This window comes from Labrus mixtus, chromosome 13, assembly GCF_963584025.1.
Source record: "Labrus mixtus chromosome 13, fLabMix1.1, whole genome shotgun sequence".
NCBI classification, from domain to species: Eukaryota; Metazoa; Chordata; class Actinopteri; order Labriformes; family Labridae; genus Labrus; species Labrus mixtus.
This window is the reverse complement of record NC_083624.1, coordinates 20,285,067-20,303,646: the sequence shown is the minus strand read 5'-3', so window position 1 is coordinate 20,303,646 and position 18,580 is coordinate 20,285,067. Positions and strand designations below refer to the sequence as shown.

At 45.4% G+C, this 18,580-nt stretch overlaps 1 protein-coding gene across 1 annotated transcript in view; it reads left to right on the top strand.

The window, feature by feature from the left end:
- Positions 1-18,580, top strand: part of LOC132987190 (titin-like) — a 169,636-nt gene that overhangs the window by 69,178 nt on the left and 81,878 nt on the right. Inside the window, exons 103-135 of the mRNA XM_061054087.1 lie at positions 406-456; positions 1,382-1,780; positions 1,979-2,257; positions 2,762-3,031; positions 3,117-3,256; positions 4,060-4,186; positions 4,376-4,642; positions 4,756-5,022; positions 5,737-6,000; positions 6,431-6,570; positions 7,205-7,331; positions 7,931-8,197; positions 8,304-8,570; positions 8,742-9,008; positions 9,640-9,779; positions 10,055-10,181; positions 10,510-10,652; positions 11,544-11,667; positions 11,804-12,070; positions 12,175-12,272; positions 12,375-12,543; positions 12,780-13,049; positions 14,032-14,298; positions 14,377-14,655; positions 15,110-15,518; positions 15,608-15,732; positions 15,816-16,082; positions 16,400-16,669; positions 16,763-17,062; positions 17,157-17,459; positions 17,543-17,730; positions 17,938-18,052; positions 18,288-18,575. Coding sequence (XP_060910070.1) covers positions 406-456; positions 1,382-1,780; positions 1,979-2,257; positions 2,762-3,031; positions 3,117-3,256; positions 4,060-4,186; positions 4,376-4,642; positions 4,756-5,022; positions 5,737-6,000; positions 6,431-6,570; positions 7,205-7,331; positions 7,931-8,197; positions 8,304-8,570; positions 8,742-9,008; positions 9,640-9,779; positions 10,055-10,181; positions 10,510-10,652; positions 11,544-11,667; positions 11,804-12,070; positions 12,175-12,272; positions 12,375-12,543; positions 12,780-13,049; positions 14,032-14,298; positions 14,377-14,655; positions 15,110-15,518; positions 15,608-15,732; positions 15,816-16,082; positions 16,400-16,669; positions 16,763-17,062; positions 17,157-17,459; positions 17,543-17,730; positions 17,938-18,052; positions 18,288-18,575 — 7,281 coding nt within the window. The remainder of the gene's footprint in view (positions 1-405; positions 457-1,381; positions 1,781-1,978; positions 2,258-2,761; positions 3,032-3,116; positions 3,257-4,059; positions 4,187-4,375; positions 4,643-4,755; positions 5,023-5,736; positions 6,001-6,430; positions 6,571-7,204; positions 7,332-7,930; positions 8,198-8,303; positions 8,571-8,741; positions 9,009-9,639; positions 9,780-10,054; positions 10,182-10,509; positions 10,653-11,543; positions 11,668-11,803; positions 12,071-12,174; positions 12,273-12,374; positions 12,544-12,779; positions 13,050-14,031; positions 14,299-14,376; positions 14,656-15,109; positions 15,519-15,607; positions 15,733-15,815; positions 16,083-16,399; positions 16,670-16,762; positions 17,063-17,156; positions 17,460-17,542; positions 17,731-17,937; positions 18,053-18,287; positions 18,576-18,580) is intronic.

Below are 18,580 nucleotides of genomic sequence, written 5' to 3'. Positions count from 1 at the left end.
CGCATTCATCATGTGATCCATCAGATCAGCTAGAGATCATGAAATCAAACATCTGTCCATCCATCTGTCCGTCCTGCTGTTGTCATGTCATCCATAATTTTATCGTCTGTCCTCAAACATGTCATACGTCGATCATTAAGTATTCAATGTTCATCTTCATGTCGTTCACCATCACTTTGGATTTTCAGCTTGTTCTTCCATCCATTATCGTCCCTGTGATCATCTTGACTTATTATTTATCCATTTGTCAAAGGTTTCCCTCCATCTTTTTCCATCTCATCATCCATGTGACGCCCCTTTCTTGTTGTTGTGGAGTTTAATTTAACGTGTTTGCTGTTATCTTTTGAATAGTAACCTCCACAGTGAGCTTTATCAGAGAAAATAATCCTATTATTTCTTATCCAGATGGAAAACCATCAGAGGAGGCACCAAAAGGCAGAGGCCGAGGATTTGGGGGTATGAATAAGTGAAATTAAAACCCTGTGTACTAACGGTTTGCTCTTTGTGAAAAATAATCTCTTCACTGTTGTTTGGTAGTCTTGTTCTTTTCACTAAACCAAACAACTGCTCTGTATTTAGTCTTAAATCTTGAGTTTAATGTCACACAACATGAAGGTGGATATCTGAACTCTCACTTTTTGGTACAAAGCGAATATGTGTTGCAAGTGTGTGTGTTGTGTTTAATTCTGTCAACAAAAGATTTGTAATCTTGTTGACTTTATTTTTCAGGAAAAGTTTCTAGTTTGAGTCCATTTTACTCAGAAAAGTTCTTTGGATCCACAACAGCTTTCTATAGAAACAAAGTTTGTTGTTTCGGTCCAGAAATTAGGAAACTAGTATCAAACGATTTGATGGATTCTCAGCCTTTTCTTAAAACCACACTGACAACATCCCGTCAACAGGACGGCTTTGCTTGTCAGTCCAAAATGTTTGTGTTTTTTTAGTGTTCACATTCTTTGACTATTAAGGCCCAAACAAGACAAAGCAGGGTTGTTCTGCAGTCCCACGTTTGAACAGCCACATGATGTGTAAAAACAGCTGGGTCATCTTTGTGTTCAGCCAATAAGCTTCAGAGTAGCTGGAGGTTGCCTTGTCTTGCTGTCTGTGCGTGTTGTTTGTTTGGTTCTTTCTCTTTGTTTTCTTGTGTTTGGGCTTCACCAGAGTATCTTGTCTGAAGCTCACATAGAGCGACGCTGCATGTCTAAACAGAATCTTTCATTCTTTACATGCTAACACTTTAAACTGCTGGTTTTAACGACTGAATGACAGATAAGTCACGGTAGGCACAAAGTCTTCAAACATCCCATTGTCCAGAGTCTGATTGGTCCCCCATAATTACATGTGAAACTAACTTGGTGAGTTTTTGTATGTGATGTTTTAGCGAGACAGACCCCGTCTCCTGGTGATGGTGGGCGGGGCCGAGGCCTGAAGCCTGGTGGAAAAGGTCCGTCACCACCAGAGGAACCCTTCGGAGGGTTCAAGCTCAAAGCCGTCCCTCTGAAGTTCATCAAGAAGATTCAGGACATCGTGCTGCAGGAGGCCGAGTCTATTGGCTCGTCTGCTGTCTTCGAGTGTGAGGTCTCGCCCTCCACTGCCATTGCCTCCTGGATGAAAGATGGCAGCAATCTCCGCGAGGGTCCCAAGCACAAGTTTTCTGCTGACGGCAAAGATCGCAAGTTGGCCATTATTGACGTTCAGCTGTCAGACATGGGTGAATACACCTGTGTGGCCAAGAACGCCGGCAAGGAAATAACGTGCACCGCCAAGCTCATCGTTGAAGGTAAACTAACGAGGTTAATCTATCCACAAACATTTTCACAGCACTGAAAGTATTTGACAAGTATGACTTGTTTTATTGACTGAGAATCCAGCTCTTTGTTGAAGTCAAAAGGTACTCTCAGGTATGGTATTGTATAAGTAAACCGGAGCGGTCATTGTTCTGAACACTGATGTTTATTGGCTTGATGTCTTTTCACAGAGCTGCCCATTAAATGGCTGAAAGAACTGGAACCAGAGACGACGTGTATAAAGAGTCAGGTCATGTATCTGACCTGTGAGTTGAACAAAGAGAGGGACGTGATCTGGAAGCGTAACGGCGCTGTCCTTAAGAAAAAGGCTGGAAAAGTGGCCATTAATATCATTGGTTTGCAGCACGCCGTGACCATCCAGAATGCCACTGATGAGGACGCCGGCGCCTACACATGTGAGGTTGAAGGACAGGAGGACGTCAAGACGACCACCCAGGTTAAAGTAATCGGTAAGCATTCATTAGCATGTTGTAGAAGTGAACAGTTCACAAGATTTGTGATACCACGACAACATCGAAGATGAGATGAGAAAACAACATTCTTTGTGTCATTAAACACGTTTTGTACCCTGGGGTTGTCATGACTTTAATCATTGAAATCATTCTAGTAGAAATCAAATGGTATCGTTACCTGTTTGATACCATGGCAACAAAAATAGAAGTTCCTGACGACTAATATTGGGTCATTCTTGTTTGGAATGATCAACAATTAGCAGCCAACCTCTTGCACGCTGTCTGAATTGCACAAATACATTGGCAGTGTTCTGGTTCTCAAAAACATAGACAGTGTGCAGAAGTTTGCTTCAATTGTTAATGGACTTATTCCTCCGGTCTTATGACATATAAGTATTTTTTTAGAGCTTCAGTGCTTTTTTGACACTATAGATCTTTCAAATATGTGAAACAATCTTTTCATGGCTCCTAAACTAAAAACCCTGACCTCTCTGTGCTCAGAAATCATCAAAGACTGGCTGGTGAAGCCTCTGAGAGACCAGCACGTCAAACCCAAGGCCAAGGCCGAGTTCAAATGTGAGCTGTTCAAGGACACTCCCAATTGGAAGTGGTTCAAAGGTGAGAACGAGCTCACGCCTTCTGACAAAGTGGAGATCAACAAAGATGGAAAGGACATGACGCTCACTATCAAAAACTGCCAGCCAGACGACGTCTCAGACTACACCATCGAGGTGGAGGATCGCAGATACACAGCCAAACTCACTCTTGGAGGTTTGTGTTAAAAGTCCAGAAACAGAAAAGCGACTGAGGAACCTTTCCATAAAGTATTGAGTGTCACGTCTTTGTTTTATTTCAGAGCGCGAGGCTGAGATCCTGAAGCCTCTGTCCAGCGTGGAGGTGGTGGAGAAGGAGGAGGCCAAGTTTGACACTGAAATATCTGAGGATGATGTGGTTGGAGAATGGAAACTGAGAGGCAATGTGCTGATGAGATCTCCGGTAAGGATTTCAAACGGAGGAAGTCAGAGTATACTGATCTGACTCACTGAAAGCGGCTTTGATATCAGACAAACATCTCACAGTTGGTACTTTGAAACCTGGGGCCTGTTCCTGTTACAACATATTTATGGTTTTGTTATGTAAACTCAAATGACAGTGACAGATGACAGAGGGACGGAAACATTGGGCCTCATTCACTGATATCTTCCTTAAGTTGTTCAGAAGATTTCTTAGAAGCCTCTCCGTCAGATTCACCAATTTGTTCTTAATTGACTGAATCGTTCTTATCTCCAAGTGTTCGTAAGTTAAAAGCGCATGCATGTTGTTCCTAATTAGTATAGGTAACCACCCTCTAATGCCCATAAAAGGGCATGAGTGCAAGGCCATGCAGACACACATGCTGGTAGAAAAAGGGTAGGGGAGATGCCTATCAGAGCGCTCATGATGGCGCCAGCAGAGCAGCGGGCTGGTAACTGGGAAGAAACTTGATGAGTTGTTAAGTGGAAATATGACTGCAGCTAACAAGCTGTTTGATTCAGCAGTGTGAGGAATGGTTACTCAGGAACACAAACAAAGACGCACAGGATGCAATAACCATCAGTCATGTGTGAAGTACTGTTGGCGAATGAGGCCCAATGTCTCATTAAAACAAACTTCCAGCAGACAAAGCAAATGAACCCATTTTACATACGCCACAATGATGAAACTTTGACTGCTACTTCACTGAAAGAAAATAAAAATGTGTTGATTTCATGACTTTGTCAAAAAGGTGTTGTAGATTAAATCGTTTGTGTGTTTTTCAGACCTGTGACATTAAATCTGAAGGAAAGAAGCGTTTCCTCACGCTAAAAAACGTGCAGCTGGATCAGGCTGGTGAAGTGTCGTATCAAGCTCTTAACGCTGTCACGAGCGCCATGCTCACTGTCAAAGGTACGCTCCCCCCCCCCCCCCCCCCCCCCCCCCACACACACACACACACACACACACACACTCTGCTTCCTGTTGTTTGTGGCTGCTTTCGTTGTGTCAGTCAGAAACTGAAGGACTGTCAGACGGTAAGAAGGTGTCTGCTGTGTTGCTGCTTTTGTAAATAACAGCTGAAATGTTCGCACCTCGCAGAGATCGAGATGAGCTTTGTTGACTCGCTGAAGGACGTTTCTGTGCCTGAAAAGAAACAGGCTAAGTTTGAATGCACCATCACCAAGGAGGTGTCAAAGGTCATGTGGTTCAGGGGGGCGGAGATCGTCACCCCGTGCCCTAAATATGAAATAATTGATGATGGACGGAAACACATGCTGATCATAAACAGCTGTGAGTTTGATGATGAGGCTCAGTACACCATCGAGGTGTTGGGTCAGAAATCCAGCGCTCAGCTGGCCGTTGAAGGTAAGTGTCGGTGACAAACACAGCCTCCATGTTTCCTCTTTGTTGTCTCTCCATGTTTGTGTCAGCTGGTGTCAAACCCTCCTGTCTGTGTGCACTGACCCGATGTATTGCAGGCATGAGGCTGAGATATGTGCAGCAGCTTCAGGACCAAACGGTGAAAGAAGGTATAACGGCTCGCTTTGAGCTCGAGCTGTCGCACGACAGCGTGCCTGTGGTTTGGTACCGAAATGAAGTGAAACTCCACGTGAGCCGCACGGTGCTCATACACGTGGAAGGAAAGAGACATTTCCTCGAAATGAGGAGTCTGTCTCTAGATGATACCTGCCAGGTTAAGGCAGAGGCCCAAGGAATTTACTCCATAGCAAAACTGACGGTGATAGGTAAAAACACACCTCCTTTTTATTTCACCTGTCTGTTGTTTTCACTGTTTCAGCCAACAGGAAGATCTTTACACACGATTGTTCTGATTTCATCCAGTGTGTGTCATCTGCACAAATGTCTCCCCTAATTATTATACAGGATATTTTAATAAGGACTCTTACAATATAGATTTAAAGTTCTGGTTTATTATAAATCAGTTTTACTTCATTTTCTCAAAAGCTCTGAAAAGTCTGAAGTCTCTCAGAATAACAAAGGTTTAGGAAACGTTTTAAAAGTAAGAAGAGAGAAATAGCTGCCTTTGTGCTGAGTAATAAATCAAATTCGAGTTCATTTCTACACTCTGACGATCTCCTGTTCAAGATGAAAACACTGACATCCCGAGATTAAAGGAAAACATTTAGTCAAACGAGAGTACTGAAAACACAAAGGTAAGCTAAGGTCATTTTATTTGTACCACTTCCTGTCTGTAAAATGAAGTGACAACAGAGCTAAATATTAAAGAGAGCAACCCGTCAGTAAGAACAAAACAAAGAAACAACATAAAAATAAGAAGGACAAAAGACAAACATATAGATTTATTTAAGGGTTACATTTTCAATAGTTAATCGTGATGTCTTTGAGCAGCAGCTCGGTCTTTAAAACACTCGAGGTAAACAGTCAATCAATCGGAACCTTCCTGATTCTGACTTCGTGTCTGTCTCGTTGTGTCTCAGAGGGCGACGCCGTGTTCGTGGTAAAGCTACAGGACTACACGGCCACCGAGAAAGACGAGGTCAGTCTGGACTGTGAACTGAGCAAAGACGTCCCTGTCATCTGGTACAAAGAGGAGAAGGAGATCGTCTCCTCCAAGACGGTGGTGATGAAGTCTGAGGGCACGCGGAGGTCTCTGGTCCTCAAGAAGGTGGAGCAGAGTGATAAAGGAAAATACGTATGTGACTGTGGGACGGACAAGACGGCGGCCAACCTCAACATCGAAGGTAAACATGATTAAAACAACCAGATTTTTTCAACAGGATTAGCACACTGATGGTAGAGGCTGCTGTGTAAAGAGTAAATCAGTATTAACTCATCCATTCATAACTGGATCGAACCCCGACCTCCAGATGAGAGACGACCGACTCTACCACACAGCCTGATCATTTGCTCATTTTTATATTCAAAGTTCTTCCCTTTATCTTTTCTGACCTCTTTTGATTGATGTGTAGCTTAATTTCTCTGCATTTCTTCCCAACAGTTAAACATTATTTTGAGCTGCTCGTTTTTATTTTTAAGAATGTCAAAGCACAGTTTAGTTTTCTTCTCAAAATTATTTCTCAAATTTTAAACTTCTGCATTTTTTAAAATCATCATTGCATATCACATTTTCATATTTTTATTCTCTCTAATATTCTTTTATTTTCTCCTCAGCTCGTGACATCAAAGTGGTTCGTCCGATTTACGGTGTGGAGCTGTTCGATGGAGAGACGGCTCGCTTCGAGGTGGAGATCTCAGAGGACGACATTCATGGCCAGTGGAAACTGAACGGAGAAGTCCTTAGCCCGTCCTCTGTGAGAACACACACACACACACACACACACACACAGACAGACACACACACACACACAGACAGACAGACACACACACACACACACACACACACACACACACACACACACACACAGACAGACACACACACACAGACAGACAGACACACACACACACACACACAGACAGACACACACACACACACACACACAGACAGACACACACACACACACAGACAGACACACACACACACACAGACAGACAGACACACACACACACACACACACACACACACACACACAGACAGACACACACACAGACACACACACACACACACACACACACACACACACACACACACACAGACAGACAGACACACACACACACACGCACACACGCACACACACACACACACACACACACACACACACACACACACACACACACACAGACAGACAGACAGACACACAGACACACACACACAGACAGACAGACACACAAAAACACGCACACACTCCCACACACATGCACGCACGCACACACAAACACACGCACACACAAACACACACACACACGGACACACAAACACACACACTTAAAGCTCTCCGCTGTCACTAACGCGTGTGTGTGTCTGTGTTTGTGACGTTGTCCTGACAGGATGTGGACATCATCGAGGAAGGAGGCAAACACACTCTGATCTTGTACAACTGCAAAGTGCCGATGACCGGAGAAGTGGCGTACGCCGCAGCCAACGCCAAATGCTCTGCCAACCTGAAGGTCAAAGGTAAAAACCTTCAGTTTCCTTTTGAAAAGGCCTTAAAACCAGTAAAACAAAAAAGACGATCGATCAGCAAACGTGCTGAAATAATACATCAGGTTAAAACGTCAGGCGGCCATCTTTATCGCTAGCGAGGACCACGCCACAAAAATCTGCATTTGAACATTTAATGCGAACTCATATGTTTGAATGAGACAGACGTAGTTTATGAGAGGGGTGGAGGTGAGAGGAGGCCGTCGTCTTTAGGGCTGGTCTGGGAGACTTAGAGTGGGGGGGGGTTCTGTCTCGGGTGTTTTCTACCTGAGCTGATTACAGCCCAGACTGTACCTGCAATAAGAGAGAGACATGGGAGAGGCATACGCCAAGTTGAAAAGGACAGGATGAGGAAGGCGGGGAGATGGATGAGAGGGAGGGAAGGAGGCATGTCAGGTGATTGATGGCGTGGTTTAGGCGTGTTCCTGCTTTTGCTGTAGAGAATAAACCCAGATGTTGAGAGGAGAATTAAACTTTAACGTTTAGTTTTAGTCATAAGAAAGAACAAATCAGAGGATATCCAAGATATCTGCAGCATCACTTTTAAAACCTTCCTTCTTGTTTCCCTGCAGAGCTTCCTCTGAACTTCCTCAGCCCGCTGAGCGACGTTCAGGTGTACGAGAAGGACGAGGCCAGGTTCGAGATCGAGGTGTCTAGAGCACCGAAAACTTTCCGCTGGCTGAAAGGTTCTCAGGAGCTGCAGGCGGACGAAAAGTACGAGATGATCCAGGAGGGAAACATGTACGTTCTGCTGATCAAGTCGGCTGCGTATGACGACGAGGCCAAGTACATGTTTGAGGCCGAGGACAAGAGGACGACCGGCAAACTCGTCATACAAGGTCATTTTACAAATATAGCAGGCACAGAAAACTAAACCTGACAAATACAGGCCTGTTGTGGTTTATTTTGTAGAGGTGTGACCTAGTTGTTTTTTTTCCGTGGCAGGTATCCGCCTGGAGTTTGCCAAGCCGATTAAAGACGTGACGGTGAAGGAGCGTGAAACCGCAGAGTTCAGCGTTGAACTCTCTCATGAAAAGATCACCGTGGTCTGGTACAAGAACGATGTCCGTCTGCTCCCCAGCAAGGTAGTGCACATGTCGGACCAGGGAAAGATCCACACGCTGGCCTTCAAGGAGGTCACCATCGACGACACGTCCATGATCAAAGTGGAGGCCATGGACAAGACCATGACCGCTATGCTCACTGTGATTGGTCAGTGAAAATTTAAACCCTTTGCTGCTTAATGTGTCTGTTAAGTAACAAAACATTTGACCCTTTTGGTTCATCCTTTACAGTTTGTCAATAAGGTATAAAACCTGGTTAATTCCAGAGAAGTCCTAAAACACATTTCCTGGTTTTTAACACCTTCTCGTGTCTCTGCAGAGGGCGACCTCTACTTCACCACCAAGCTTCAGAACTACACCGCCGTGGAGAAGGACGAGGTGAAACTGGTCTGTGAACTCAGCAAAGCCGTCACTGACGTCAAATGGTTCAAAGACGGGAAGGAGATCACTCCCTCCAAGAACATTGCCATCAGCACCGACGGCAAGAAGCGCATGCTGATGGTCAGGAAGGCAGAGAAGGCCAACATCGGAGAGTACACCTGTGACTGCGGCTCCGACAAAACCACAGCCAATCTCAACATTGAAGGTGAATCCTCCAGATATACAGCACTAACGTTAAGATAACGTTCAGAGTGAGAGGGGCCTAGGCTAATCAGCAGAGACGGCTGATATAAATGGTTTACCAGGGTTTTTCTTATTAAATAAAGATGAGAAAATTATTCTTCAAAGAACTTACAACAGACTGTTTGTAGTTTTGGTGGAAACTAGAGTAGCAACTGAACCTAAAATTACAAGAAAAACACACAATATCTATTAATGTGCTTGTTTTTTTTTTTACAACCTGAGCACTTTAATTCACTTCTGTAGTTAAATGAGTTACAGGAGTCATGGCCATGCCCCCCCTCTTGATTTTCTGATCATTTGATCTAAATTAATTCAGCACAAACATTAAGTTGGATTGTTTCTTAAGTTTCTTTTTATGTTTTTATGTTTAAATTGTTTTGTTGACTTTTTGTTTCTAATTTTCGGCTTCTAGTCATCACTCTTTTGTTTCTCATTACTTAACATTTAAAGCTCCATTACTGAAAAGACTCCGAATAAATAAAACATAAGGATGTTTGTAATGCAGCACACACTTCAGCCTCCAGAGGGCACCAGCAGCTCATCAGTCATTCTCACTGATGTTTTTTTTGTCCCCTCGTCTTCCATGTCTTTAGAGCGCGACATCAAGGTTGTTCGCCCACTGTACAGTGTGGAGGTGACGGAGATGGAGACAGCCAAGTTTGAGACGGAGATCTCAGAAGAGGACGTTCACGGAAACTGGAAACTGAAGGGAGAAGCTCTACATCAGTCTCCTGTGAGTCTGCGATCGACGTCACTTTCATCCCAACTCCAGCACGTTACTGACAAACAATAAGACGTGACTGAAAATCTAAAAAACTGCACGAGATTAACTAAATACATTTATATCAGTCCTGAAATTACTCATTATGTAGCAACGTATTTCTTCCACCAAATCACGTCAAAAACATTCTGAGCGTGTTCGTCACCTCGAGATGTACTCATGAGGTATCGTGAACATATCTCCGTGCTTGTTTCTCTGCTGAGATTAAAAAGTCTGTTTGCTGTCAGGATGTGGAGATTAAAGAGGAAGGAACCAAACACATGCTGATCCTCTATAACGTCCGTAAGGACATGGCCGGAGGTGTCGACTTCACAGCAGCCAACGCCAAATCCAACGCTCAGCTCCGAGTGAAAGGTGAGTTCCGCTTCATCCACTTATTCTTATATTTATCGGTAAAAACGGATAGGCCGCTTTCATTTGAAATAACAGGCAACAGTCCTGTTCTCTAGCCCACACGTGTCTGTGTCAGATCAGTAGGAGGTGTTGAGTGTCCGTCTGTTTTCAGCCAATCAGCTTCTGAGTTTATTTTAGATGTTTTATCTTAAGTGAGAGGCAGCCCTCTGATTGGACGACTCTCTGCTGCTCCACAAACTTTTCTGAAAAAGAACCTGAGGTCAGTCAGACAGATACATGCTGGCCCGTGTAACTATGTCTTCTTCTTCTCCTGTTTCGCTCTCTGCAGCGCGCTCCATCGGGCTGCTGCTTCCTCTGAAGGATGTGACGGTGACCGCAGGAGAGACCGCCACCTTCGAGTGCGAGCTGTCCTACGAGGGCATCGCAGTGGAGTGGTTCCTGGGAGGACAGAAGATGGATGCCAGCGAGCGGGTGAGTCACGTCACGTTACATCGTCCCAGACACATTTTGATCTCTGGAGGAAACGGAAACATTAAAACATTAAAAATATAAAACGTCAATAAAAACGTTGATTTGATATCTGTCCGTAAAAATCTCTGAATCAGTCTGAATATATTTAATAAAGAAAAAGATATTAATAAAAGCCGTTAATTTGTAGCTACACTGTAAAAACTGGTCCGTCGTGTTTTACGAACAAAGCGCCTTTTTTCTAATAACTTGGCGATGCAGAGCGAGAGCAAGTGTGTGATTTCTTCTTTTCAGTGTGAAAGTTTTATGTCTTACATACAATGCCATGAGCGATGTGTGAACACGTCCTTTAAAACGCGAGGGTAAAATATTTCAACAAAACATTTCAGGAGAGATCTGTTTGAATCAAACTGAAGTTGTTTTTTACAGAGTTGGAGCCTCAGAGGCCGTAGTTAAAAATAATCAGAGATAGAAGCTGTTATCAGTAACACATGCACACAAACACACACACACACACACACACACACAGACACACACACACACACAGACACAGACACACAAACACACACAGAGACACACAAACACACACACACACACACACACACACACACAGACAGAAACACACACACAGACACACAAACACACAGAGACACACACACACAGACACACAAACACACAGAGACACACACACACAGACACACAAACACACACACAGACACACAAACACACACACAGACACACACACACACAGTTAGCTGCTAACATTTCGGGTTTCAGGTTTTTCGTTTCAGAAAGTTCAATGAAAGTGACGAAGACTGAACATTTTAATGTCTTTAAACAAAAAAAATATTCTAGAAACTAAATGTTTTTATTTAAATGTGTGTGTGTGTGCAGGTGAAGACTCGTGTCACAGGTGGTGTTCACGCTCTGACCATCAGAGACGTGAAGCTGTCCGAGGCCGGCGAGGTCAAACTCACCGCCAAAGACTTCCAGACACTGGCCCAGCTCATCGTCAGAGGTGAGACACTCAAATGCACCCTGGACAGTGAACGCATCATGACAAGTCCACACATTGTTACAGGAAGTGTGGGTGGTGACTACCTGAAAAATAAAGTGTGTAACACCTGTGTGTGTGTGTTTGTGTGTGCGTTCAGAGCCACCCGTGGAGTTCACGAAGCCTCTGGAGGACCAAACGGTGGAGGAGGAGGCCAATGCCACGCTGGAGTGTGAAGTTTCCAGAGAGAACGCGGAGGTACAATGGTTCAGAGAGGGACAGGAGATCAGGAAGACCAAAAAGTACGACCTGCTCGCCGACGGGCGCAAGAGGACACTGATTATCCACGACTGCTCTCCAGACGACGCAAAGATGTACACGTGCGCCGCCAAAGAGTTCAAGACTTCCTGTTTCCTGGAGGTCACACGTAAGTTGGAAGCTCCATTAATCTACTTCGATATCAAACAGTGAACCTTTTGTAAGTTTGATTTGGATCGCAGTGTCGTTACCGTGTCATCTGTTGGTCCACAGCTCCTCACGTGGAGTTCGCGAAGCCTCTGCAGGACGTGGAGGTCAAAGAGAAAGAATCTGCCAAGTTTGAATGTGAAGTGTCGCGCGAGTCGGCCAAGGTGAGACCTGCTGACTGACAGGATCATCAAAGATCTGCTGATTTGGTTTTTCAGATGAATTAGTTTCTTTGAGGATTCTTACTCCGGGGTTTTCATGTGCAGGTTCGTTGGTTCAAAGATGGCAGCGAAATCAGGAAAGGAAAGAAGTACGAGATCATTGCTAAGGGCGTCCAGAGGATCCTCATCGTTCACAAGTCGGTGTTTGATGATGAAGCCGAGTATGAATGTGACGCCAGGACTTCAAAGAGTTCCGGCATGCTCACTGTCATCGGTGAGTTCAGCTTTTTGTTGTGTTTTCTTTAGCCTAGCATTTAAAATCTCATAGAAGTCTGTTGGGAAACTGAGGGACGTAGACGAGGAGGCATCTCTTTGGAAAGGGCATGAAGGTTAAAGTTAGGAGAAAGATGAGGATGCCTGACAGTCCGCACTGAGGGCAGATTTCAACCAAAATGTATGATTTTCTCAAATTAACGCTGTTTGCTTTGGCCGCTGTGTTTCTTCTCACAGAGGAAGCAGCCAGGTTCACTAAGAACCTGTCCAACGTGGAGGGCACAGAGACGGACAGCGTGAAGATGATCTGCGAGGTGTCCAAGGCCAGCGCAGAGGTCACATGGTACATAGGAGAGGAGGAGCTGCCGGAAGGCGGCCGCTACGAGCAGGTCATGGATGGACGCAAGAGGATCCTGATCATCCAGGACCTGAGGATGGAGGACGCCGGAGAGTACAACTGCAGGCTGAGTCCCACCACCAAGACGTCGGCCATGTTGAAACTCAACGGTAAGCACATGCCATGAATCTGGAAACACTGAGCAGCAGGAAATGTCTTCTGCTCTTATGAATGCAGGGTTGAACTTCCTGTTGAAAGAGGAAGTTTGGCTGCTGTCGATGACAGTGCAGGATCATGTCAATGTGTGAACATGGCGTCATAAAGGGGGGTTGGGCCCTCGGAGTACCGAGGGATCCGATGGAGGACGGACCCCTAAAATAAATGAGTAGTTTGTGTTTTGATTTGTTTCACGGTGAAACTGTCCCGAGACAGGAACAAGATTCTCTGAAAAAAAATAATAATTAAGCTGCTTTTAAAGGATTCAAGTTTAAAAAGATTTTAAAAAATTCAATTTTTTGTTGTTTTTGTTCGTCTCAACTGCAGCGAGGATTTTAAAGGTGTCACACAAAGTCAGAGTTATTGAACATCTACGTGATTGATTCTGGTTCAAATCTAACTATATTCTCGCCTGTTTGTTACCATGGCAACATAAATCAATGTCCTGGACACCCGATGTTGGGTCATTTATTGTTTTTAGTAAACAAAGCATGCAGACAAACTCCTGCAGACGGTCGACACTGCACAGAAACATTGGCAACATGTAAATGTTGCCAATGTTTTTGTAAAATTGCCTGAATATGGAGGCAATGATTTTGTGCTACATCTCTGCAGGAGAGTAAAGTTTCCAAATAGCTGCTGGGAGAGAATCATAGAACGTCAGTATGACTTTAGGCTGCCAGTCTGGATTAGTGTACAGGGCCTGTGTCTACTAATGGAGCGGTGTGCATCGGTAGCCTTTCCAGTTTCATCTGAGTTTCATCACTTAGGCTTCCAGCACAGCTCACACATTGAATATTTAAATCAGCAACTAGCTGTTGGTCCTATTTCCAGTCTTTGTGCAAAGTTTAGCCATCCAAACTTTGAGCTAATCTAAGCTAGCTGTGTCCCCTGTGTTCCTTCCTTGTGTTCCTTATTTCTTCTTCTTCTTTCCAGAGCTGGCAGCTGAGTTCATCGCTCGTCCTCAGAACCAGGAGGTGGTTGAGGGCGACAAGGCCGAGTTCGCCTGCTCTGTCTCTAAGGAGACCTATGAGGTGAAATGGTTCAGAGGTGACAAGGAAGTGGAGGCTGGAGACAAATATACTGTCATCAGCGAGGGGAAGAGAAGAGCTCTTATTGTGAAAAACTGCGAGCTGAAGGATGAGGGAGGCTACGTTGCCCACATTGGCACCGTTAAAGCCTCTGCTGATCTGTTTGTGATCGGTAAGACTCGTCTTTGTCTCTCCTAAACTTGCTCGATGATTTCAGAGCACATATGGAATCAAGTTTGTTTCATTTCAGAAAAACTGAGGATCATCACGCCAATAAGGGACACGGAGGTGAAGGAGGGAAGTGAGATGGTGTTCAATTGCGAGACGAACACAGAGGGAGCGAAAGCCAAGTGGCTGAAGAACGAGGAGACCATATTCGAGAGCAGCAAGTACATGATGGCTCAGAGGGACAACGTGTTCTCTCTGAGGATCAAAGACGCCAATAAGGCCGACGAGGCCAGCTACACCATCAGCCTGACCAATCAGAGAGGAGAGGCAGCCAAATGCACTGCCAGCGCGAGAGTGGCAGGTATAGCACTGGATCTATCTCACCTTTACCTATATAACTTGACTTCCTGTATCTCCCCTTCATCAGTATCTCTGATTGGGGCTTAAAGGAACATATTGGAAATATTTCAAGGTTTCCATGCCAACAGAAGCTGAAGGTTTTAGACTTCACCCAGCAGATGCTTCATCTTAGGCTTTTTTGTTGTTGTGATTTTTAGAAAATGTACATATTGCTCCAGCACAACAAAACAAACAAACAAACAAAAGCTTAGTGATTGAGGCGAACTTGTGCCGGCTTTAAAGAGATGAAAATACTCCTTCCTGCTGTAGGCAGGTGTTTTCATCTCTCTCTGCTCTGGAGCCTGTTGTCTCAATGATCTGTCCAGACAGACATACTGAGGACAGACTTACAAATACATGCATATAAATGTAGAAACTGAAGTGAAATCTAAACGTTTCCCTGTGTGGTCCCACAGAGGAGAAGCTGAAGTTCCTGGACCCCATCGAGGACATTGAGACTCAGGAGAAGAAGACCGTCGGCTTCGTCTGCAAGGTGAACCGTCCAGAAGTGACGGTGAGGTGGATGAAGGCCGGCCAGGAGCTGACACTCAGCAAACGCATCGTCTACAGAGCTGACGGCCTCAAACACACGCTGACCATCAAGGACTGCGTGATGGACGATGAGGGCGAGTATACTGCTGTGGTGGGAGACGATAAGTGCTCTGCTGAGCTGATCATCAGCGAGGCGCCTACAGACTTCACAGCACAGCTCAAGGACCAGACCATCACTGAGTTTGAGGACGCAGAGTTCACCTGCAAGCTGAGCAAAGAGAAGGCTGCAGTGAAGTGGTACAGAAACGGACGAGAGATCAGAGAAGGACCCAGGTACCTCTGAATGACCTCATAACTCTGAGTTTAACTGAAGGGACCATAAGTCATTGTGCTGATTCTTATAATATCTTGTGTTTTTCTAGATATCACATGGAAAAAGAAGGCAAGACATGCCGACTGATCATCAAGGTCTGCAGACCTGATGATGAGTGTGAATATGCATGTGGTGTGGACGAGAGGAGGACCAGAGCCAGGCTCTTTGTTGAAGGTAAACTCTGAATTTCTCCTCGTGTCTTTGAATCTTTCTCTTTTTTCTTCTATCCATGCTCACATGTTGTTTCCTTGGTGCAGAGACCCCGGTGGAGATTGTCAGACCTCCTCAGGACGTGTATGAACCTCCTGGTTCTGACATTGTGTTCGAGGTGGAGCTTAACAAGGACAGAGTGGAGGTGAAATGGATGAGGAACAACATGATCATCGTCCAGGGAGACAAATACCAGATGATCAGCGAGGACAAAGTCCACAGGCTGCAGGTCTGTGAGATCAGACCCAGAGATCAGGGAGAGTACAGGATCGTGGCCAAAGACAAAGATGCCAGAGCCAAGCTGGAGCTCGCAGGTCAGTCAGCACTGAGACACTCACAAATCACAAATCCTCTGTGTCAAAGAAAGACTAATGACAGCATGTGGCCCGCTGAGTAACAACAGCACATAAACAACCTGAACTGTACTCTCGATGTTGGGCAAGATGACAAAGATTTGTTGAAATGTGAACATAGAAGTAGAAAGTCTGTGGGAGACCGATCAGGTCCATAAAAAGTCTCAGCCATTAAGAGTTCCTTTGCTGCTGGCCCCTCTACATACAGATGATAGTGTTCCTCCACAGGTGAATGAACAATCTTTAATTCGGTGTCTTATCGTCTTCTTCTCCTGCAGCTGTACCAAAGATCAAAACCACAGACCAGAACCTGGTCACAGACGCTGGTAAGCCCTTCGTCATGAGCGTTCCCTATGACGCCTACCCTCGCGCTGATGCCGAGTGGTTCTTTGAGGGCTCCAGTCTGCCTGTCCAGGACATCGACACCTCCATAGATAGGACTGAGTTCAGACTTAAGAGCCCCAGCAAGGAGAACCAGGGCCGCTACAGAGTGGTGATCAAGAACAAGCATGGGCAGGGAGAGGCCTTCATCAACCTGGACGTGATTGGTCAGTCTGGGGAATAGATCCAAGATGGTTGATTGGGTGACTGCAGGATGTTGTATCTGAAGAGTTTTAAAATGCTGTGTTGGTTTTATCCAGATGTTCCCGGACCCATCAAGAACCTGAGAGTAGTGGACACTGCTGATGGTGAGGTCAGTCTGGCATGGGAGGAGCCTGAGAGCGATGGAGGAAGCAAGATCATGGCATATGTGGTCGAGAGACGTGATGTAAAGCGTAAGACTTGGACCCTGGCTACAGACCGTGCTGATACTCCGGAGTACTGTGTTAGCGGCCTCCAGAAGGACTCCATGTACCTCTTCAGAGTCTGCGCAAGAAACCGAGTCGGCAGTGGACCCATTGTGGCCACTGAGGATGCCGTCCAGGCCAAGAACAAGTTTGGTAAGACACACTCACATTTCTCCTCTCACATGCCTGTGTTCTCCAAGCTCTGTGCACAACGAAAGGTCTGACCACTGTATGTTTTCATCATCAGATGTTCCAGACGCTCCTGAGAATGTTGAAGTTAGCGTGGTGAACAGGTTTGGTGCAACCGTTAACTGGGAGCCTCCTAAGTTTGACGGTGGTTCTGAAATCACGGCCTACGTGATTGAGCTCCGTGACAGGACCTCTGTGAAGTGGGAGGCAGCCATGTTTTGCGGTGCCAATGACCGCTCGGCTACACTGAACGATGTGGTGGAGAACAAGGAGTACATCTTCAGAGTCCGAGCCGAGAACAAGGCTGGCATCGGCAGGCCCAGCGCTGCAACCAAACCTGTCAAAATCATGGATCCCATTGGTGAGGGAGCACAGAGACTCAACCGTCTTTATTCTCTGTGTGAAACATCTTTTTTCATCCAACATTTTGTTTTGTTTCTGCAGAGAGGCCAAGCCCACCTCTGAACCTGAACTTCAGCGACCAAATCAAGACTGCTGTCACGCTGACCTGGGAGACGCCAACCAGCAACGGCGGCAGCATGATCACCGGCTACATCATCCAGAAGTGTGACGACGGCACCGACAAGTGGCTTCGCTGCAACGCCAGACTTTGTCCAGACCTCTCCTACCGGGTAAGAGCATCAACCTCTTTCTGAGCACATTAGATGGACTTTTAGATGTTTTTAAATGTCCGTTATATCTCCTCCTGGTAGATTTTCTGACTTTTATGGAGTTTTTTTTGTTTTGTTTTGTGACGCTCTATTTCCCATTTTTACCACTTTATTGAAGTTGAAATTGTTTTCTGGTTCATGAGAGCACTGTTGTTGTTGTGTCTGTAGGTGTCAGGTCTGAAACCAGGTCAAAAGTACCTCTACAGAGTCTGCGCTGAAAACGCCGCCGGTGTCTCCGATCCTACAGAGCAACTAGGCCCCCTGCTCGCAGATGACCCTCATGGTACGAGACAAACATTAGAATTAGGAGAAGAAGAAGAATCATGACACAAAGTATACACACAAAGATCTAAAGTTACTCTTTATTGTTTTTAGAATAAAATAAATATTTCTTCCTTTCTTTGCCAGGATTGGGGGGCTGTCTGCACTAAAGCACTCCATTAGATAGCAGTTTGACTTAGCCAGACAGTATGTGTGCAAACTTCTGTTTAAAGAATATACTTCCCCTCTCCTCACAGTGGGTCCAACGTTGGACCTCAGTGCCTTCAGGAATGGTCTGGAGGTGATCGTTCCTCAGCCTCTCACCATCAGAGTTCCCATCACCGGATACCCAACCCCCAAGGCTAAGTGGACCTTTGGAGAGAAGGAGTTGACCACTGCTGATGAGCGTGTCTCCATGGTGACAAAGCCCACATACACAGAGTTGACCGTCTCGCCAAGTGTCCGTCCAGACAAAGGCACCTACTCCCTGATTCTGGAGAACGACGTCATGTTGGTCTCTGGAGAAATCGAAGTTAATGTCATCGGTAAC